Below are 23,734 nucleotides of genomic sequence, written 5' to 3' on the forward strand. Positions count from 1 at the left end.
GGTTTGGATCCTGGGCACGGACATGGCACCGCTCATCAGGCCACGCTGAGGCGGCGTCCCACATCCTACAACTAGAAGGATGTGCAACTAAGATATACAACTACGTACAGGGGGCGTTTGGGGAGATAAAGCAGGAAAAAAAAAAAAAGATTGGCAACAGTTGTTAGCCCAGGTGCCAATCTATAAAAAAAAAAAAGAAAAAGAAAAGAGTAAAGAGGCCAAGTTGTGTTAACAGATAAAATCACCTGTAAAGGGATTTCTAAAGGAGAAAAAAGGTCTAAGAACAGAATGTTAAGTCTTGAAGGATTCAATCAATACCATAAAACACAAAACCAAAGTGAAATGAGTGATGCCACGTCAGCTTGTACACAGACGCTTTATTTTGGATGTTAATAGTCAACATTGAATGCAAGATTCTCTCACAATGGAAAGTTTTCCCATACATCAAAAAACTCAATTTAGTCAGGGTAATTGCTGTATTAATGTGAAAACCTTACAACAAAATGCAGTATTATATATGTGTAGTCAGTTTCCATGCAAGTATGGCTGCTACATGTATGTCTGGCAATTTTATAACATACTGAAAGAAATTCAAATGAACATAACAGTATAAAGGTGACTTAAGATGCCTGACATGTTTAAGATTAAAAATCTTCTTGCAAAAAGCAACAGAGCAGTTAACTGGAGGATTCAACCAATACCAACCCACGTATGTACTATGTCAAATAAGACCGGGCTTATCTGCAATATTTGGGATAATTTAATGCTCAAGAAAAACTATGCTTTAAAAAAATATAGCTCTTTCAAGATAGTATACTTCGATGATCGGAGACTATGTACATCCAAACCAGCTAAGGGCTAAACTAAACAAAACAAAACAAAACAAAAAACTATTATGTGCTATTAGTTCAAGGTAACTGAAATTGAAATGATGCAGTATGATTTTGCTACAATCATTGGTTTTACAAAGTGAAATTTCTGTGAGAAGTTCATTAATCAGGAAGCAATCAACATACTTAACAAACATGCTAAGAAGATTCAAATTGGTTCATCTATTGGTTATCAACAAGGCATAATCTTAGTACCATACATTTTCTTCACTTCTCACTACATATAATATGCAAAAACAAGCAGGTGGATTTAAATAGCTTAAAACCCTTTTAAGTCTGACTGTTCAAGAGCTAGGCATGAAAAGAACTTTTTCCATTTCCATTTCTATTAACATAAAAACATCAAAAAATCTTAAACTGTTTTTGTTTTAAGACATAGTATTTTGGTATTTGCAAGAATTTGTCTGGTAATGGTTGATTCCATTAAGTTAACTTGAGAACTTGCCATCATTTGCTTTTCATCTTTTCACACAGTGCAAGTGGTGGTCGCTCTTTCCTTCTCTCATAGCAGCAAGCCGATCCTGCTACTTTCTATAGCAGCATACTTCAGGAGTGGAGAGGGAGAGAGTGTGTCAATTATAAATAATTAAAACTACAGTGTACAATTCTATTTACCTGTCAGTGTTTAAGTTGACAGCACACCATTATATGTCTCAAAAAAATTACATAAAATCTCTACACAAAAGCAAATAAAGACATTCTTTCAGGAAGAAATAAAATAAGTGCAAACACCTAAAACAGGCAACTGAAGCAACTGTTGTAACCTGTAGAGAAACACAACATTTATAAAAGGACAAAATATTTTTATAAATAAAAGAGAATGTTCTCTACTTCTGAAACATGGAGTAAATATAATAAACTTCTAAGTGCAGACTGTTTTTAGGGACCAAAGTACCATATTACTTTTTAAACAAAATGCAAAATTTTCAAACACATATACAAATCACCAAATTAATTTATATGACCCCCCCATATAATTTAAAAAGAAAATATTAAAAATATTATTTAGTACATTTTTAGAACTACTTTATAACCAACATGATTTAAAGGGCATAGTGCAATATTTAGGCAGATGTGACATACAGTATAGATATTGTATTCTTTGCAGCTATAACATTACTGTTTCATACTTAAAAGTCGAAATTGTTCTTTACTGTGTTAGCTGTAATAACAGGAAACAACATTAGCTTCTAGACACCCTGTATAGGTATAAATATCTACATTTAAGCTTTAAAAATGAAAATAAATTATAAAAACAGACTTTTTTCCAATTTACAAAGTTTTCCTGCTCCTACATACTGTACAATACATTCAACAAAACTCTCAGCTCTTCTGAGATTTAAGAAGAAAATACTGTCTCTTCACTAATAAGTAAAAAACTTTTTCAATGTTTTTGTTTTTAGTACTATGCTCAAATAAATACATTTAACACTGTAGTTAATTTTACCATTTTTGAAAAATACCAAAAATTAGTAGTGCAACTTTCTATCCTTCCTTTAAATTCCTTTCCACTGTGTTTCTTTGTAAATGGTAGCCTAAGGAAATTAGCACAAGGGCAAAAAGTACTTCATAAAACCGTGTGTGCTTCCCATACACAGACTAATTTCAGAAATCATATATACTCATAAACCTATCTAAAACAAAACTGCAGCATCAAGAGAGTAGCAACATATATCTTCTGAAGAAAATATGTGAGAATTCACCGTTGGAATATCCATGAACATTCTGATATGATTTTCCCATCTTGTTCTTTAAAAACAATTTTTAAAAATCTCAGCTCTTAAAAAATAAACTATGAAATTGCCTACCCCTGACCTAAGTGGCTTAGCTTTCTACCTGCCCAACATGAAAAAAGGGGCAAACCGTTTTAGGGCTGTATTAAAACTTTAAAAACAATTAATTGACAAAAATTTCATTGCAACCTAATTTAGTATAGAATATAGTGAGGGAGTGGGCATTTCATCAGTTTTAGTAACAATTACAGTATGAGAGCTCTTGACGTGCTGCTGGTAGCTGTATAAGTACTCAAATATCTTCTTGCTTGTTCAGTCATGATAAGCTGATCTTCTGTCTTCCCATAAACCACTGTTTCCCATTCACAGTTTGACTAGAACGAAAATAATAATAGTGATGTGAAAATTACTAAAATAACTATCCATACTACTTCACAATTAGACTTTTAAAAGTCTATTCTTTTATTTTATTTATTTTTTCGGTTTTTTTTTTTTTTTGAGGAAGATTAGCCCTGAGCTAACTGCTGCCAGTACTCCTCTTTTCACTGAGGCAGACTGGCCCTGAGCTAACATCTGTGCCCATCTTCCTCTACTTTATATGTGGGACGCCTACCACAGCATGGCTTGTCAAGTGGCGCCATGTTCACACCCAGGATCCAAAGTGGCGAACCCCAGGCTGCCACAGTGGAACGTGTGTACTTAACCGCCACGCCACCGGGCCGGTCCCTAAAAGTCTATTATTTTAATTGATTGGATATTTGATGATAAGTAATTATTGTAAAAATGTTTTGATAATGGCATTGTGATTCTTCTTAAATAATGATGCTATGTTTTAAAAATACATACTGAAATATTTATGATCAACTTTTTAAAAAGTCAGTTTTTCAGTTGTCTATATTGTTTACAGGGCTGTGGAGGCAGTTTCGAAGTTTTGTTCCCACAACTCCCCATCAAATCAAATCAGTCTTAACATGGAGAAAATGTCAGTCTTTATTGTTTCAAAACTTTGCAAATGATTTAAAGAGAGTATGTAATGTCAAAAAATGAGCCAAGAATCCTTTATGTCTTGAAAATTAGGAAATATAGTCATAAAACAAAGTCAAGTTTACATTTGTTTCATTTGTTTTTTCCCTTATTATAGAGTAAAGGTTACTACATTATAGGGATGAGCTACTTTGTGATAAATTTTTTTGAAAAAATCTGTGTTAAACACTAGGAAGTCAAATCATTTAAAATGGATTAAGCAAATGTGCTACATGGTTCTTTGAAGAGCAGCAGCTCAAGACAGAGATGAGGTGGCCATATTTAATGGGCATATTTGACCGAACACCCGTGCTGCAGTCATTGCTACAAGTGTAGAGAAGAAAGCTTCCTCCGCAATGAACTCTGAAATTCTCTGGATTGAATTTTTAAGAATGTAGTACAAATTTTTCCAGCCTTCATTTGCAGCTACATAATGGTTGCATAGAAACAGAAAAAATAATTTTTTCAACTTCTGAGCCAAAAAGTTCACTGGAAACCATTATACCAACAAAATCAAGCTGAAATTGCTTCCAACCACTTACCCTTTCAAGATAACAATTAGGGCTATACATATTTGTCATGGGAGAAGAGGTGTCAAAAGTGGATTTAGATATCTTTAGTTTAAAAAGGAAACAGTGCTTAAGAAATCACCAGAAGAGTCTTTGGCTACAACTCCAATTGTTTAGTTTATATGTGTTCTGATGAATGAGTCTCTCAAAAACCCAAATGTAGTTTGAATGACAAAATAATGGTGAATTTTTAGTTACTGTTACTGTCGATTTCAAATTTAAAAAGAAAAAGTATAATTTGTAATCAGTAAGCCCAAAGTGATAATTGAATAAACCACAACAAAAATCACTAAAAGAAATTTATAAATTCATACCTGAAGATTCTTTTCCAATGTGACAACTTTGGAAGTGTTAGGGTTTGGTTTCTTTTTATTAAGTGTATATGTTTTGTTGGTTGAATTTATATCTTGTTTTTCAGGAGTCAAGTTGCACCTATTGTCGTGTATTTCCAATAATGGTATCATTAATAAAGATGTTGTAAATATATTTTCTGACTAAGAGAGAAAAAAGAAAGAGGAAAATAAAATAACTAATTCAAAAATGGAGACGAATAGAGGGACTACTGAGTAAGTGGTAGTGGAAGCCCTGTTCATTTCCCTCCAAGAAAGCTTTTGGCTCTGATGAAACTTCTAGTATGTAGTAAAATTAAATATTTCATAAATGAACCAAAGATAAATACTGAAATTTAAAGTCTTGAGAACTACCATTTTTTGACATCATACTTAAGAGAGCCAACTCCTCTCAAAACAAAACGAATACAAAAAGCAAGGAAGTAAATAAAATATTTTCTATAGTTAATAGTTTCTCTCTGAATTAAGCAGAATACTACTAAAGGAAACTTTCTATGAATTTCTAATGAACTGACCACACAATGAGTAAGAAACAAGAACCACTAGGACTTAAAACAACCATTTTAGTCAAAAAAAATTCTTTACACACCTGCATGTCTGAAATGTCTTCAGTCAATAGTTGAGTACCTGGTTCTTCTTTTTCCCAGTTATCTAAAACCAGTGATTTTCTGACTTTCTTCACAGAAGCAGTATGCTAGAATGAATGATTTACAATAGAAACGTTATGGGAAAGTCACTTGGACACAATAAGACTTTTATTAACAATAATATTAAAGGATCACCTCTTGTTTACAGCTTTTGCAAGCAGGTTCATCTTCCTCTTTGAGGAATATGTCTGTTCCAGTTTCTTCTTTTAACACTTCCCGAATATCTTCTTCCAAGAAGGCAAGTGGCTGTGACTAAATTGTTTTTAGAAGGGTTTTTAGAAAGTCTTTTATAGCAATTCCTTTTCCTCCCCATATATAGAAACCCATCTTTTATACTTTTTCATTATTGGCATAATTTTCTCCCAGTCTCTATAGATACCTAAGTTGAATAAATTAATTAACTAATCAGATTTATGGCAAAAATATTGCACATTGCAAGCACTGAATCAAGTGTAGCACTTTCTTCACTTTAGGCTATGAAACAAAAATCATCGTTTTGGGGAACTTGTAGTTCCTGCTTCAATCAGAATCCTCAGAATTAAACAGAAAAGAAAGAAATTAATCCCCAAATATCTTTATATAAAAATATGAAAATAGGAACTGTAGAACTAGCTCTCCTTCTACTTTTACTGTGCTTATTATATAGTGTGCAATTACTAGTTAACATGCTTCTCTTACCACTAAATGTGTGAGCTACTTAATAGCAGCAATCACATCTTTTTCCTCTTTATATGCATCTTTATACACCTAGCCTTAAGCTTAGAGCTGAGAACGCTGTTCAAGAAGCGTGTGTGTGAGTGTTGGTTGGAGTACAGGAGGGTGCATGTCTATGTGAGCATGGAGTGTGGGAGGGCAGGATACAGAAAGATACTCGAGTGTAGGCTGAATAATAAAATAGTCTCAAAATATTATTCATCTAGCTTTCTATCAAATAGCTAAGCATACTGTAGACCTCAGAAAAAAAAATTTAATTACACCAAACTTAACACCTACCATAACCAAGATCTGCTTTAAAAAAAAAAAAAAGAAGGTAATCAGGGGCCAGCCCCATGGCCTTGTGGTTAAGCTTGGAATGCTCCACTCCAGCTGCCTGGGTTCACGCATTTGGATCCTGGGCACGGATCTACACTGCTCATCAGTTATGCTGTGGTGGCAACCCACATATAAAGTAGAGAAAGACTGGCACAGATGTTAGCTCAGGGCTAATCTTCCTCAAGCAAAAAAAAGAGGAAGATTGGCAATAGATGTCAGCTCAGGGTTAATCTTCCTCAGCAAAATCATCATCATCATCATAATCATCATCAAAGCTCCACTAAATAAAAGAACAAACTGGCAGCACATGATGACCAGCAGCTCATGTTCTCAGTCAATGAAGCCAGGGAGAATAGCTTTCATATATAAATGATATTTCACAGCACTTACAAAAACTTTAAAAATGGAAATAGAATTTAAAAGTGCTCTTATTTACAGCCTGAGACATGCAGGAATTATGTCAATATTTCTGTTCATTGTTCCAAGAGCTTTTGTTTTAAGGATTACATTTCATAAAGAACACACATTAGGTGTTCTTAAAAAGAAATCTAGAATCTGTTCCCCCACCCCTTAAGAATACAAATGCCCTAGAGAAGTGGCTAAGATACAGAAGTCATTCACCACCAAGAATTATTCTCTTAATTGTCTTAATGTGACAAAAAGAAGAACTGCTGCATTTAATACTTCTCAGGTTTGATACTACCAAAATTAATGGGTTTATATTTAAAGGACTATTCCATGGATTTTAGTCTTTTAAGTAACTTTCAATAAACATTAGAAGAATCAATGTTTATTAAGAAGGCAACAGATATTTAAGGCAATCTCTGAGAAGTGCATTTGACTCACAGTAAGATACACCAGAAAGCTAAGTGGTCAGCATATAGCAGGTACTCAGTAAACTGGAGGAGGAGCAGGAAGAATGAAAAGTCAGTTTGCCGCAAAGAAATGTAGGAGTCTATATGACATTTTAGAAATGTTAATTACTAAATCATTATCTTCCTTTTTTCTTAAGTTGTTGATGAAAATGATCTGTTTTTGCAATGGGTAAATTCTTCCCAAATATGAACAAACTGACAGGAATTCTAGGTCACTTTAAACCTAATTTCTCATGCACTAATATTAAAATGATGCTTTTTATTCAACTTACATGTTGACCAAATGACCCTGAGGCACTACAGAATTTTTAAATGTCTTCCAATCATTGTTTATTTGCCTAACTCCCAATCAGGCTCTACATTCCTATGAAGGCAGGAACCATACCTGACGTGTTCAATTACATCCCCAAAGCCTAGCCCAGTGCCTGGCACCTATTAGGCACTCAATATTTGTTGAATGAATGACGAATCTTAAAAATGAATAGCAAAATACTGAAACATATTACTTAAATCAATTAGGTAATTCCATACAATGGAATATTATACAAACATTAAAAACTATGGGATAAATATATATTCATTAACATAATTAAATTTAAAAAGACTACAAAATAGTACATAAAGTGTGATCTCACTTTTGTTATGTATCTATGCATACATAAAAATTCTAGAGCGCTCTACAGAAAATATAATTGTCAAAAAGACTCGATCAATCCTACTATGTTCCCTATAAAACAGTATTTCAAAGAAAAGGAAAAGACCTGAAGATTTTAGAGTGTGACATGCCTTTTGGTAGAAAATTGATTAAATCAAGCAAACAGAAGTTATTAATGAATCTACCCAAAATGTGACTAAAAATAGAAGAACAGAATTAAAGTGATCAACATTATAAGCGACCAATATTTTAAAAATCAACGTTTATTTCTAATAACCTAACTTGTCATAAATCTATATCTGCCTAGAATGAGAATGCCCATGGCTCATTTAAGGTACTTCAAGGTTGACAATATATATGAAACCACAGATAACACCACCCACCTCCACTCATGAACTACTCTTGCTACCACTATTATTAAAATAATAATAGTAGCAACTGAGCACATACAGTACTACTTGAAACTTAGTACCAGTCCCTTTATTTCTATTACCTCTTTTATCTTCACAAATAACCCTTTGGGATGTGTTTTATGATCTCCATTGAATAGAAGAGGAAACTGAGCCTTAAAGAGGTATACTGATCAATCAGTTTCATAAATATTATAAGGAAAGTGCTTATGTATATCAAAATATTACAATTATTTTATTCTACTGCAGGTATCCACTATTGAAACTACTACAAGGTGGACTTTAGTATTAAGAAAAGGGTTCTGTTGACATTTGATTTGATTTCTCTAGATGATATTAATATAAAGAGAATAAGAATTCAAAATAAGCCAAGTAAAGGTTTATTTACACAAGTCAAGGAAAAAGATTAACATAAATTCAAACTCATAAACCAAAGTATAAAATTTTTTATCAGTCTCAGTGAACATCTTTTTTAAAATGTTAAAAATCAAGGATAAAAATCAAAATTCGCATTTTACTAAGATTAGGAAAATTCTTAAAAAGAAAAGAGTATACATACCACAATTTTAAGAGGTCCATATTTTTTCTCCTGAGCAGCAAGTGCATTTTTAAAAGGCGTAGGAGTTCTTGGTGTGGTACCCAGTATAGACCTTCTAATAGTAGGTGTTCTGAACCTATCCAATCATTTAAATATTTGTATTATAGTCAAAATTTGACTTCATACGAATTAAGAAAGCAAAGCCATGATAAAATCACATCCTAAATTTTTCTTGCATATACGCATGCTTTATTAAACATTCCAAGACTATTTTAAAGTATGCCTGCCTAAACTAATTCTTATTCTAATCAATGATCTTAAAATAGAAAAAAGGACTAATGTAGAAAAAAGGACTAAAAATGCTATTTTGCTTGAGATCAAAGTTTTACACTACATTTATCTAGTTTTCAGTCTCCTGGGGATAAATCATGATTTTTTAAAAAATTCTTATGTCCCATATGAATAGGGATTATGATATATGTATAAATGGACAAAAAGCTCATCTGCCCCTGAAATTATGCTTCCCATTTTCTCTAACACAATTATTTAATACCTACTTACCCTACATTTTCCTTTTGATCTTTGGGGGTTGTTTCTTTATGAAGAGGAGCTGTAATGAGAACTTTCTGCCCACAAATAGGGGTTGATGTAAATGAAGGATTTTCTATATTAATTTGTTCATTTCCAGGGCATGTGTTGAAAAACTAAAAAAAAAAAGTTTAAAAACAATTCCAGAACGTCAAAATTCCTACACAAATATTAAACTGCTAAGATTTTCAAATTACTTTCCCATTCCTCTTAGGAAAAGATCATCAATAATACTACATTTACAGTCCAGTCCATGAAAATTAAGCTCCATGAGGGCATGAATTTTTGTTTTGTTCATTGCTGCCTCCTCAGCTCTTAGAAGAGTTTTCAGCACATAAAAGGCATTCAAGAAATAGTAGTTTAACAAATATTCAAAAGTTACAAAACACAGCAAAAATTTTAGAATAGTATATTATTAAATAGGAATCTATACAAACCATAAACAGCTGCTGTTTTAAATGTAACACTTTTCTACAACAGTATAACTGAAAAAAATGTTTTATTATTTTATTAATAAACAATCTTAAGTATCCTTTTCTATGAGAATAGTTTGAATTCAGAATATAATAATAATGCTTTGCTGATAAGAAATGCAGCTTTCTGGTAAATTTGCCTATTTAGAACATAGCTCAGAACCTTTGAACAGCCAAACTTGGTATCACGGAGTCCATTTTCCGAATGACACAATTTACTCATTGGATCTTAACTTACATACAAGTGTGAAATACTAATTTATTTTTGTAGCCAACAGATTAGAAGCAGTTGTAAGAAGTGGAAATTGCTTCAAGGCTACATATAACCGGAAATGAATTCTAGCTCTATCACTTGTGGCTCCTAATATGTGCTATAATATACTTAGCCCTAAGACTAGCAGTCAGTACTCTTAAAACCCTGCAGTGACACCTATTAATTATAGGATAAAATCCGAGCTTTCTGCCATGGGATATAAGGTCTTTATAATCATGCCTCACCTTCTCGGCCACTTTCCACCTGGAATTTACACTTCAACAAAAATTACTAGTGTGCAAAACTCCAAAAATAGAAAATTGCTAATGTGCCCAAGTCAGTTTCCCCTTCCTCAGGATGCTTTGTAACTCTGAGGGCTGGGGTCAGGGAGGGGGTGCACTATGCACACTGCAGACTATGTAAATGGCATCCCCTAAAGCCTGAGGACACAATTTTCAGAGAATACAGTGGTTGTGTACTGCCAGACCCTCCCCATCTTCCCAGAGTGAAAATAGCTCCAATAATATCCCAGCATCCTCCAAGTTTATTTGTCCATTAAATTTCCTTCTCCCATAAAACTTATTTTTATTTTTGCTGAGGAAGATTGGCCCTGAGATAATATCCACTATCAATCTTCTTCTTTTTGTAATGTGAGCCACTGCCACACATGGCCACTGACAGATGAGTGGTGTAGGCCCATGCCTGGGAACCAAACCTGGGCCGCTGAAGCAGAGCGCACCAGACTTAACCACTAGGCCACCAGGGCTGGGACCCCATAAAACTTTTTAACCTCTGTCAAGACACTTTCAAGCAAATACCAGCTCCACCTCTTACTAACTGACCTTGGACAAATTGCTTAACTTCTGAATTTCATTCTGCCAACCTCCTATGGTTTTTTGAAAGAGGATTAACTGAGATGCTGTAAGAAAAGTGTTTAGCAGCCTGGAACACAGTGTTCATTAAGAAAGACAGTATTATGAGCCCAGCCCCGTGGCCTAGTGGTTAAGTAATGCATGCTCCGCTTTGGCGGCCCGGGTTTGGTTCCCAGGCATGGACCTGACCTACACCATTTGTCAGGAGCCATGCTGTGGCAGCGACCCACATACAAAATAGAGGAAGACTGGCACATATGTTAGATCAGGGCAGATCTTCCTCAAGCAAAAAGAGGAAGATTAGCAACAGATGTTAGCTCAGGGCAAATCTTTCTCAGCAAAAAGAAAAAAAAGAAAGCAAGATACTATTACAAAATAAGACGTACAGTTTGACCTAATATAAATATCTGCCGCCCAGGTGCATAACTACAGGAGGAAGCAGGTGGTTCCTGACATTCCCAGAAAACCTTCTGTCACATGAAAGTCTTACAATTAGCAGCTATCTATAGATATGTACTTCATATCTGCTGAAGAGTTAGTCAGGAATCTGGACCTCAGTCTCAGCTCTGCCGTTAGATAACTTTAGGCAAATCATTTTACCTTTCTGGGCCTGTTTCCTGCTAAGTCCCATAAAGACGTGGAACTACATATCTAAAACATCCCTTTTAGTTCTAAAAATTGTAAGATACTATATGCAACTACTACACTTTGTGAGATACATTCTGATTTATCAGATCTTAGCACTCTCATGTATACATTTAAATATATTATCCATTTTTATGTGATATCAAAGCAACGAACTGCTAGTAAGAATATTAATGATCTAATCTAGCTCATTAACATTTGGAAACATAAACAAAACCACACAACTACCTGTGAAGGAGAAAATGGTAGTGTTTTCACCGGTGTGTGTTTTAGTGCTGTATTACCGCCATCATTGAATGAGCCATCACTAAGTTCGCTGCCTAGGGACTGACCCACTCGCATTCTTCTCTTCTTTCTGAGGATGGTTGGTGGAGTGCTAAACTTGGCCACATTTGGGGATGTTACAGGAACGGCTTCACTGTCTGCACTGTTACAACCATTTTTTTTCCCTTCAAGCACAAGACTGACGTTAAATTGACATTCCATGGCTCCTTCGTTGTGTTGAATTCGCATTAGTTTAACTGGGGTGGACTTGACAGGAGAAGCAGCAGCATCAGAAAGATCAAAACTGGTAACATCACTCCATGCTACAGGATCCTGCAATAAATTAAATTCTCAACTAAAGTCAATGCTATATCCTAGTTAAATCTAATCTTGAACACAGGATGATGATTTCCACAGTTAATTAACCACTCATTTTTATCAGTAGAAATAGGCTTTCCTTCTTTATCTTGTTTTTAAGCAAGACCATTTGAAAGGAACAGATTATGGTTTTACTGCAACTCCAGTTTGGAACATCACAAAATAATATTTCACCTAATTCGGTAGCTGATGCTTAATGTCAAAGTATTTTAAATAAAAGGAACAAATTATTTTAAGTTATTATCAAAGAGTACAATTCATCATAAAACTTCATCCTCTATTCCACATCAGAAAAATACTATCAAATTTTACGGAATTTGGTGACGTGTATGGAACATCTTCAAAATGATCAAACACTTTGATCTAGAAATTCAATTTAACCTAAAAACATAATCACGATTTTGCACAAAGCTTTACATAATACATTCTGTAATTTGTAATACTGAAAAACTGGACACCACCTAAATGTCCAACAATGATAGTACATTGGGTAAATAAATTTTGTTATGTCCATATGATAGAATTAAAATTCAAGTTTAAAAAAATTAACAAAGACATGCTCATGATATAATGTGGAAAAAAAATCCACAAACAAAATACATAAGTATATATTTGGGTTTAAAAATATATGAATATGTGTGTCTTATATGTATAGAAAACAGCCTAAGAGAAAATACCTCAAATTATTAACTCTGGGTTTATGGAGAATTTTAATTTTCTTCTTTATAGTTTTCTCTAGTTTTCAACTCTCTCTCATACACAAGTTGTGTAACAAAAAAATGAACTGTTAAATTTTTAATTTTTAAAAATTCTATACAAGGTACATACTTGAGAAAGATATATGTGTGTGTGTGTGTGTGTGTGTGTGTGTATATATATATATATATATATATATACTTTTTTTTTTTTTTTGCCAGAAGTCACTGCAACATATCAGAACAAAATTTAGCATAACATACAAAGTAATGCTTAACGTAAAACTGGTCAGTGTCCATCAAACTGAGTTTCTGAACATGAAATGATGTAACTAAAATTGAGCTTTGGATAATCTCACAATTTCAAACTTACAGATTCAATAAGCTCTAGAGTCTCTGCAAATTCTGGGATGGTCTGTAGAGAGGACAGCACAGCATTTGCCTCTACAGTCAGGAACTTTGTGGGTGAATTCTGCTGAGCAGACACAGTCTGATTTTCATCCGTACTGTAAAACTCACTAGTGTGCTCCTCGAGGCTATTTAGAGTATTAGACATGCTATCATCCATGAGGAAACTACCAGACCAGCTAGAAAAGCTTCCAGGCTGCTAAAAGTACAAAAGAAATTTGAATATTACTTGTCATTCTCAACCTAAGCATAAATTTGGATTTTAAGAGTTTTTCTAGAACAACATACTTCACAACATTTCAGCTAGAAGTATAGTAGCAAATATACTGTCTTTCCTCAAAACTGATATAAAATTTCTTTGACTAAACCTCATATCTTGACTATATTTCTTTTTCCTAACTAAAATTTTTTTTAATTCATAAAGTCATAGTGAGATAAAACAATCTAATGTTTTAGCAATCTAAAATGTAAAGTGCAAACTCCCAGAATCTGGCCTCTACCTTTCACACTTCATCTCCCAACACTTCCACTCTCAAGCCCTCCTCCCAGGAATTCCCAACTATAGTATCTGCAATTCCCTGAGGAGTTAGTCTTTTACCCTGGAGTGCCTTTGCATGTACTGCTGGTCCCTTTATCTAGAATGCTCCCCAACCTACAGACCAGGGAAAACCCCTATTCCTCACTTAAGATACAGTCCAAATACTGTAAAGTACTCCATCTGATTATACACTTTTGCCTGTTCCATTTATACTAATGTCCTAATTCAACTACTGTCAGCACCTGTCTTTCAAGACTGAGCTCAAACAGGACTTCTTCCAGGAACCCTTCCCTGACTACCTAAATCTCAATGAGGCAACTCTCCCATGTGCTCCCATAAAACTTTGTGACTTATTTTATCATACTATATTCTGTTTCTTGTTTGTGTCCCCACTGCAGAGTAAACCCTTTGAAGTCAGCAACTGTGTCATTTTTCTTTCTCTCTCTAGAGATGTCCCTTGGGCAATTTACTTATCTTTTCAGTCTAGGTTCCTATGGTCTCATAATAAAAAACAAGGAAAGAGGGGGCCGGCCCCGTGGCCGAGTGGTTAAGTTCGCGCGCTCCGCTTCAGCAGCCCAGGGTTTCACCAGTTCAAATCCTGGGTGCGGACATGGCACAGCTCATCAAGCCATGTTGAGGTGGCGTCCCACATGCCACAACGAGGACCCACAACTAAAAATACACAACTATGTACCAGGGGGCTTTGGGGAGAAAAAGGAAAAATAAAATTTTTTTTTTTTCTGCTTTATCTCCCCAAACCCCCCCTGTACACAGTTGTACATCTTAGTTGCAGGTCCTTCTAGTTGTGGGACGTGGGACGCCGCTTCAACGTGGCCTGACGAGCGGTGCCACGTCCGCGCCCAGGATCCGAACCCTGGGCCGCCGCAGCGGAGCGCGCGAACTTAACCACTTAGCCACACAGCCGGTCCCCAAAATATAAAATCTTAAAAAAAAAAAAAAAACAAGAAAAGAGACCTTGAAGAGTCACGATTAAGAAACAATACGTAATCTGAGAGTTGTTAACAGAGTAGATCCTAAGAGTACTTAGCACAAGGAAAAAGGTTTTTTTCTCTTTTTGTTTTTTTCTTTTTGCTACCTATGGGAGACAATGGATGTTAACTATACTTATTGTGGTAACTATCTCACAACAAAAATACATCAAATCATTATGCTGTACACCTTATACGGTGCTGTAAGTTAATTATATCTCGGTAAAACTGGAGAAAAAAGAAACAATACGTAAATGTGTAGCACTGTCCAACAGAACTTTCTGAGGTGATAAAAATGTTCTACATCTGAAGCTGCTCAATATGGGAGCCACTAGCCATATGAGCAACCCAAATGTGGCTAGTGCACCCCAAGAGCTAGATTTTTAAATTTTGTTTAAAATTAAATGTGGCTAGTAACTACCCTATTTTAGAGAGCACATTGCCAAGCCCATAGGAAACACCCAGTAAATGGTACCTGTTACTATTAAAAATTGCTAGAATGTGCTAGAGATTCACAATAACAAAATGCTAAGTTTCAAGTTAACTAAGGTGAAAAAACAAGTTTTCAACATTGTTGCAAAACAAGTTCCATCTGTTTTAAAGTTTCCTAAAAATAAAAGAAATTAATCTTACTTCATTACCACGGAGTTTACAATCACTTTCTAAAGACAGCTTCTAAACCATATGCATTTCAATTGATTTTGCAGCTGGGAAAAAGATTCAGAGAGAGGTTGCTGTGCCCACTGGAAAAGCCATATGGTTGGAATCATACACACCTGAATCTGAATCCCTAACAATAAACTACCTACTTCACAGAATTAATATAAGGATTACCAAGAATACACATAACACATCTACAGCAGTGGAACAGAATGAATACTCAGTAAAACGGCAGTCATCACTATCACGTAACTGTTAAGAATAAATACTTTATATGTGTATGGAGTCTGTTCTACTGGGTGCAGCAAGTTTCCTCTAGAATCTAGAATCTCCAATCTCTTTATTCAACTAGATCTTTATGAGATAGCAAGTTCTAAAAGAAAAATTAATAACTTTCTCTCTTTCTAATGCAAAATTCCACTTCTTTTAGCTACTTATATTTTCTTGTTAAATTAAAAATGATAGACTACTATCAAAAAAATAAAAAACGGTTTAAACATGATATAATTACCTATAGATGTGGACTCTCTAACCATAACTATTTATTTGTATCTTTTTAATACAACCTAAATTAACTTTAGGTACACTTCAGATCTTCCTATTTCCCATGATTTTTGCAGTTTCAAAACAAAAAGTACTTTTCCTATGGTATATATCTCATCTATTACAATTAACAGATGTCACTTTTATTAATACTTTCTTAAACAGCATAAAGACATCACTAGTCGCCTCATAATACTATTTCAAAATCTCAGGTTACTCTATTTAGTAATTTGGTATTAGTTTCCAATCACTCTAAATGTATTGTCCCCTCATTCAGCCCCAAACCAAGAAAAATTCTTTCCTAAACGTAAAAAGTCTCAGGAAATTAAACTTTTTAAACTGTCAATTAAGTATAAATTTTTTTTCTCTTTTAATCCATCTAACATAGGCTATTTAACTTAGCTAGAATGATTATCATTTATCCTAATTGAATACTCCTAGTTGTTATCATCAACCAAATCTCAGACAATAGTTTTCACACCTTGTAACCAAAACCCAACATCCATATAGAAATTTCTCTAGAGAGCATAAAATCTAAATGTTCCCTTTCCTCATATTTTTAATGTTATTACTTTTTCCAACTTACTGAATTTGAATTCACATTGTAAACATAGTAAACAGAAAAAAATTTCAAAGACAGAATAAACATAATTTTGGAGTACATAAAGCTCTACACATCTATTTGATTCTTTATTTTTTAAGCTTTATTTTTTTTCTATTAAAACCATCATTACACGGAATGTCTAAAATAAAACCAAAGCCTAATCTAACCCATACATCATTTTTACAAATATGTGTATCAAAGATGATACTTTAAGTCTGCTTGACATTTTGACTCAAGAAGCATTTAATGAAGATATTGTAAAATATACGCAGAGATGCATAATCAAAATCAGGCAACCTCAAAGCTGCAAATTAGAGAAACTATTTTCAGCCCATATTAAAATCTGAAGTCATACTGAATATGCTTTCCACTTGTTGCCATATGAAAGTCAATGCTGATGAACATTATAAAAGCATTTAAGCATATAACGGATCCTAACAATAAAATCTAAACACTGAAGCTTATTTCTTACCGATGAAACTCGCTTTCTTCTAACTTCATTCTCAGCTGACATAAGAAGCAACTCAAGTTCCTTTATTTTTTTTTCCTTATCAGGATCTTCATCAACAAAGGGTTGCTAAAAATTAAACAGGCTACTTACATAATTGTTTTATTATTATTAGTGCTCTAATTTTTATTTTCTTCTACACAGCATAAAATCTATTTTTCACTAGTAAAGCTTAATACTACTAAATCCCAAGTACTCAACATGACAATTCCTCTGGTATCTAAAAAAGTGCTGATAACTATTTTCAACTTAACAGAAAAGATTTGGGAAATTCAAATGCACAAAAAAAAATATTGTATCATCTATATCAATTTAAAAATTTACGTCTGGACTATGTTTGAACTAATATGTGCAATCACAACCTGAATGCTTTAAGTTGCAAAAAGGAAAGGACCACCTAACTGGTGTTGCCAGCCACCTTACATTTGTACAGTTTATATTTCTCAAACCCACTTATAAACTTTCTCCTCTAATATTATAGCACTCAAAGTAAGTAGAACACATAGTATTGTTTTTGTTCTAGTTTTATAGATGAAGAAACAGACACTATTAGACTTTCAAATATATGTTTGAAAGCATTTCTTTTGTTTTGTTTCTGTTATAAATAAAAATTTACCTGAATAAAGCCAGAAGAAGTCTGAACATGTTCTACACAATTGCCTTCAGGTGACACATACTGATAGCCCGGGATCTAAAAAGTAATTAAAACATTAATATTGTACAAATAACACTAGCTAAATTTTTAAAATCTGAGGCAAAGCACAAAAACTCTTGATAAAACATCAACAATAAAAACTCAGCATCTGTTAACTTTAAATATTCATACCTACAACAGTTTATCTAATAACTACGTCTCTTAGAATCTACTGATTAAACATCTTAACACTTAGGAAAGAACTATATTCTCCTAGATGAAACATTAGAATTACTTGGCCTAGATTTATCAGCCAAGCAGTCCATCTATTACCTATAATATCCACCAAATATTTTTTTAAGTTTGCTATTAGAAGGATTGCTCTATCTCCCGGAGAAAACAAAGTAATTGTGTTCCTGTCTTTCAGAGGAAGGGGCTAGTCTATATGAAGCACTCAGAAAGATGGAGACTAAAGCAAGTTTTTCAGTATTCCTATCTCCTACCCCTAGCACCACCCATGCCAATCTCTGGGTAGAAAGATACGTAAACAGAGTCGTCTTCTATTATTTGTCTTAGAAAAACAATCAGAATCACTCATGTACTTTTTAATACTCTGACAACAGTCTAAAGAATTATTCTACTTCTTTTCTAAAGTATCTGTAAGAAGAACACTGAAGTTGCATATAAATTCTGTGTGCAGTGGTGAGAAGAAATATGAGAGAAGGCAGTTTTAAAAATTTTTAAATCTAGTAAGTATAAATATGAAATTGTCTTTTTTCCATAATGGCCTATTTAAATCACTACAATGCAGAATCATTACACATAACTTCTAGCATAGAACTTAATTTTCACAATACTTGGTAATATCAGTTATTGCTCAACTTGATAACTCCAATGAATTAGAAACTTATCTTCCTCAACTTTTCATTAAAATCTGCAATACTATTTCAAACCAATCCATTTTTTTCTTTCAAGTCAAAACTAGAATTATCTTTTTGGCAGTTTAAATGAACTTAACTATGAAAACATAAATCTTTCAAGAATTAAACAATTCTTAGAGTACAAGAAATATCCTTATCTTTCCAATATATTTTGATTCAGACTGTTAAATACTCCTTTGGCCCCAAATAATTTTAAAAATTATCTTTCTATGAGTTAAAAAAATAAATTTAAATGATAACCTTTCTAAGATACAAGCAGAATGTTTCAGTTTATGCTACTGAAATCTAGGACTCTAAAGAAAAACGTAAAGAAACAGACAACAAAAACTTTAAGGTATTGAGTATCAGCAGAAAATTACATATACTGTCTTCACATGTTTTCCTATTTGTAAATTAAGATGTCATTACTTTTTTTAAGTGGTTCTTTTAAAATTACGTCTTTAAAAAATGTCCATTTAATTGAATAAAATCAAATCTGAGGCATACTAACCACAAATTTTTAACACTTAGCCAAATTTTATCTTTTGATAGACACTATTAAGTCCTGACTTAATCTTTACATTTTATATGGCAAGAACCAAGAATTGCTCAACATGAAAAATGGCATGACAGACAGATAGACAGGGAAATGTAAAACAAACATTATGAAAACTCCTAAACTAATTTCTTGCAGGTAGGAAAATGCATGGTAAGGAAAACAGAGCTTGCCCTATGACAACTTGGGTAACATCCACTCTAAGGAAATTGTCTAAACAAAGACTGAAGTTACTCAACTAATTGGTTATTAGGGAGAAAAGCAAAGTTGAATGCCATCAAAGAACCAATTATTTACCACACACCCCAAAATGATGGCTTGAATGGTTTTCTACTATTTTCTCCTTTAAACCATTTTATATACACTTACCTCTTAGAGATAAGCAATACTACAATTACACAATTTTTTTAAAAACTACAATAGATGTTAAAGCACAGATGACCATTAGCTTTGAATCACAAATAAAGATTCAAAGAATGATAGTATTAGGAAACATACATACTAAGTTTCTTAACTAGATAATATAAAAATTACATACAAAAGGAAACATGTTAATGAGTTGTTCCCCAAATATTTATCAAGCAAAACAAGTAGAGATAAACCTCCACTAATGGCTTTACAGCTAGTTATGGCATATTTTTTTCATTTGGAAATTTAAATATCTATTCCCCTTAATATACATTGTATTTGTTCTATTAAGAAACCAAACACCTTCCAATATAACAAACTAAAGAAATTTCAAAAATAATAAAGGTATTAAAAGTATGTGCCTGAACAGGTATGTAAAACTGATTCTGGGTTTGCAAATGGTCCATAGTCGCACAAGGTTTGTGTTGAAGTTTAGATGAAGATCGTTCTGATTTTATTCCATCTTGTAAGTAGCCCTCCTGTTCCACTTTTCTTCGCATAGTAGAATTCCAATGGTTTTTGATAGAATTATCAGTCCTAAGAAATGAGAGTGTATAATTTAAAAAGAAAAAGAGGATTCCACAAATTTTAATACAAAGTGTACAAAGTGCTTAAAACAAATTTTTACAAATGCTGAAATTAGATACTTTTTAAATTAAAAAGATAAACTGTATGTCTACATGTCAGGCACAGTTCTAAGCACTGGAGATACAGAAGCAAATAAGACAAAGAAAGGCTCTCATAGAACTTACATTCTCATTGGAAATGTGGCAGCAGGGAAGGAGGGAAGAACAGAAAAACAAAAAAATAAAGAAGAAAAATGTCAGTGCAGTGCAGATCATTAAAGTAGGATAAGAAAAGAGAAACCAGCGTAATTTTGATTAGGTAGTCCAGGATGGCCTCTGTGAGGTGACAGTGAAGCTAAGATCTGAATGGCAAGAATGAACCAGCCATACGAGAATAGAAAAAAGAACATTCCAGATAGAGGGCATAGAGAGGACAAAGGCCTTGAAGCCAGGAACAAACATGGTCATGAAAAGCAAACCACGAACTACAGAATCCCAGCATTCTTTTTCACTTCAAAGGACAAAATATCTATGGAAGAAAGAATTCATTGTCTCCCTTTTTACCTAAGTTCCCTTTATAGAAACGTAAATCTTCAATCTACAGCTTCTTGTAGAGTAAATTCCATCCATCATAAAATATACAAACATTTACTGAGAACCTACTTTATGTTAAGGCACTAAGTTAGGTTCTATGGACAGTAAAAGGATGTATGAGACTGAAAACATCAGAAGTTCCCAGACCAGTTTCAGTAACTTGAGTAAAAAACTTAACATTATGTTTTAAGTCCCTTATCTATAAAACAAAGATAGCTATGTTTGCTCTGTATATTTCACAAGTATATGAAGATTAATTAAGAATATATGTAAATGCACTTTATAAACTAGGAAGTACCATACAGATAGAGATTACAGAAATAAAAAAACAAACACATATCTTCTGAGTGAAGTATGGATTTTCCCAAGGTGGTTGGTCTACTGCACTACAGATGATCACGAAACATTTGAACCAGTGCAATGTACAGTGTACTTAGCACATCACTGCCTGAGGGGAATTCTGTATTTTAGCCACACAGATATATACACTACTCTCATGATTTGAATCATATCATAATTCATTAAGAAGAGAATTTTCTCTAATGCACTTTCATAGCAGTTTATTTCAGCCAGTGTATTTGTTATTCTCTGGGTCTTATGCACAGATTCCAATACAAAAGAAATCTCTTCGGTTTAAATTCCACTCCAACTGAGTTTGTACAAGAATATCTACCTGACCGGCACTGATATGTAAACATGATTTGGGAAGTGCATTAAATGTTGGTAATCTAAAGGTCTATCATTTTATTGCAAAAATTACTGCTACAAAATATTTCATTAAAAAAGTAATTACATCCCTTACCACAGAATTTATAACAAATAGTCCCAAAGGGTTGCTTGTATTATGCAGTCTAAATCTTAATTACAAATAAAAGTCATAGGGTACTTGCAAATATATTTAATAGTAATATAATAAAGATCAAGTTTAAGTACAGAAAAATGTATATACATTTATATAAGCACCTTCCAGGAAGTAGTTTGGCAATTTCTGCCCAACGATTTCCCAACCGCTTATGTGCTTCATAGATGATCCTGTCCTCCTCTTCTGTCCAGGAAGATTTCTTTACCTCAGGATTTAGATGATTGTGCCATCTTTCTCTACACTGCTTGCCTATTCTTCCTTTTAAATGTTTTGCAATTAAAGACCATCTTTTTGGCCCATATTTCTGAACTAATTCAATAACCTAAGAAACAGAAAAACAAAGTTTAAAAAAGCACTACCTTGCCAGAATTTTAAAACACAACTCAAGAATACGATTTTTTTAATGTATTAAATCCAAACCATAACTAAAACTTTCAAAAAACAATTTTACCAATAAACCCTTCAGTACTTGCCAAGTTCAAAAACTGACCCCAAACTTAGCTAAAATACAAGGTGCTAATAAAGTGACTTGTTAAGTTCAATTGTTTTCATACAAAATTAATTTAAAGTAACAGTAAAAATGTTGAGACTTATGCATTTTCTATTTTCACATCTTTAAGAAAAAAGCTTCAGGGGCTGGCCCAGTGGCAGAGTGGTTAAGTCTGCATGCTCTGCTTTGGCGGCCGGGAGTTTGCGGGGGTTCAGATCCCAGGAGCAGACCTAGCACTGTTCGTCAAGCCCGGCTGTGGTGGCATTACACATAAAATAGAGGAAGATTGGCAACAGATGTTCGCCCCGGGCCAATCTTCCTCACAAAAAAAAATTTAAAAAAAAAAGCTTCAGCTGAAAGCCAAATAAATCAGTTTGGAACCAAGAAGGATCTACAGAGTTACTGTCTTTTCATTTCTTTCTTTCTCAAACTGAAAGGATACAGATCACACATTTTAAAAGTTATCATTGGCTATCAAGTAAATTATATCAGCTCTGAGCTTAAAGAAGTAACTGTTTTCCTTTTTTGCTTTGAGTGACAATAAGAATGCTCTAATTCGCCAACTACAGTAACAATTTTGATGCCATAAAGAACATGAACTAAAGGGCAATTACGAGTGGAGGACAGAAACTCTCCCATTCTTCTCAGACTTTTGTAACACAAAGAATTACCTTGGTTTTTAAATCATCCAACCCTCTGGAAATATGACACACTGATATCTATCTTATTTTAAGGCTCATTATAGGTCAAGAGGGAAAGTTAAGAATGCCTTTCTTATATATCATGTTATCAGATAAAATAAAAAATTAAATTAAATTATTTTTAAAATGTTAATTTTCAACAAGAAACTATACCCTAAATGTTGCTAACCCAAGCTCTAAACAAGGTGACTAAGCTGACAGTATTCTTTCCTTCTGCAAACCAAACTCTCAGAAAGAAAAGGCTATAGATATTATACTTGGTTTTATTCAAGTCATCAAAAACTACATGCCAAGACACTCAACTTTCAATTCTAATGCAAGCAGCACCCAGAGGAAAGAATCAAAGTGATTTAAACATATACTTTATGGGTCAAGACAATGTATTAGAAAGAAAAAAAGCTAGTCCACCTACACAGTGAAAATAAAGAATATGAACACATTACCCTCTGATCTTCTTCTTTAGTCCAGGGACCCTTTATCAATTCTGGATTTAAAACTTTCTGCCATCGATGCTGGCACTGAAAATCAGAACGATTCTGAAAGAAGAGATGGCTTTGTTATTGAACAATTGTCTTCCAGAAAGCAAATCAGCCCAAACTTATCTCTCACCACCTCAAGAAAAAAGTCTTTAAGAATAATGTATTCAATAGCATTCTTTAAACATGCAATATTTATTTTACATGCCTGTGTCCCAATTCTTCTTTTAACTAAAGTTGTTGGCAGAGCTTAAACTACAAATAAAAACAATATATATTTGAAATTAAAGTAGGTGTCTCTACACTACGCCTCATAACACAGCAAGGAGCCAAGCACAGACACTGACATAAAGAAGCGTATCTAAGATTGGGAAATAAAAGGGAGTA

The 23,734-nt window shown here is 33.6% G+C and overlaps 1 protein-coding gene across 6 annotated transcripts in view; it reads right to left on the reverse strand.

Annotated features, from left to right (window-relative positions):
- Positions 1 to 363: 363 nt before the first annotated feature.
- The window catches only part of MYBL1 (MYB proto-oncogene like 1), a 34,100-nt gene continuing 10,729 nt past the window's right edge, over positions 364 to 23,734 (reverse strand). For 2 of the 6 annotated variants that reach the window (XM_046641630.1, XM_046641632.1), the window contains exons 4-16: positions 23,315 to 23,407; positions 21,782 to 22,002; positions 20,021 to 20,195; positions 17,757 to 17,831; positions 17,105 to 17,209; positions 13,264 to 13,497; positions 11,779 to 12,150; positions 9,284 to 9,426; positions 8,744 to 8,858; positions 5,348 to 5,464; positions 5,155 to 5,259; positions 4,530 to 4,709; positions 364 to 2,997 (exon numbers count right to left, since the gene is read on the reverse strand). In XM_046641630.1, coding sequence (XP_046497586.1) covers positions 2,869 to 2,997; positions 4,530 to 4,709; positions 5,155 to 5,259; positions 5,348 to 5,464; positions 8,744 to 8,858; positions 9,284 to 9,426; positions 11,779 to 12,150; positions 13,264 to 13,497; positions 17,105 to 17,209; positions 17,757 to 17,831; positions 20,021 to 20,195; positions 21,782 to 22,002; positions 23,315 to 23,407 — 2,064 coding nt within the window. In that variant the 3' untranslated portion in view covers positions 364 to 2,868. The remainder of the gene's footprint in view (positions 2,998 to 4,529; positions 4,710 to 5,154; positions 5,260 to 5,347; positions 5,465 to 8,743; positions 8,859 to 9,283; positions 9,427 to 11,778; positions 12,151 to 13,263; positions 13,498 to 17,104; positions 17,210 to 17,756; positions 17,832 to 20,020; positions 20,196 to 21,781; positions 22,003 to 23,314; positions 23,408 to 23,734) is intronic. The other 4 variants (XM_046641633.1, XM_046641631.1, XM_046641635.1 and 1 more) reach the window with 4 other exon arrangements.

Source organism: Equus quagga, chromosome 16, assembly GCF_021613505.1.
Source record: "Equus quagga isolate Etosha38 chromosome 16, UCLA_HA_Equagga_1.0, whole genome shotgun sequence".
Lineage (NCBI taxonomy): Eukaryota > Metazoa > Chordata > Mammalia > Perissodactyla > Equidae > Equus > Equus quagga.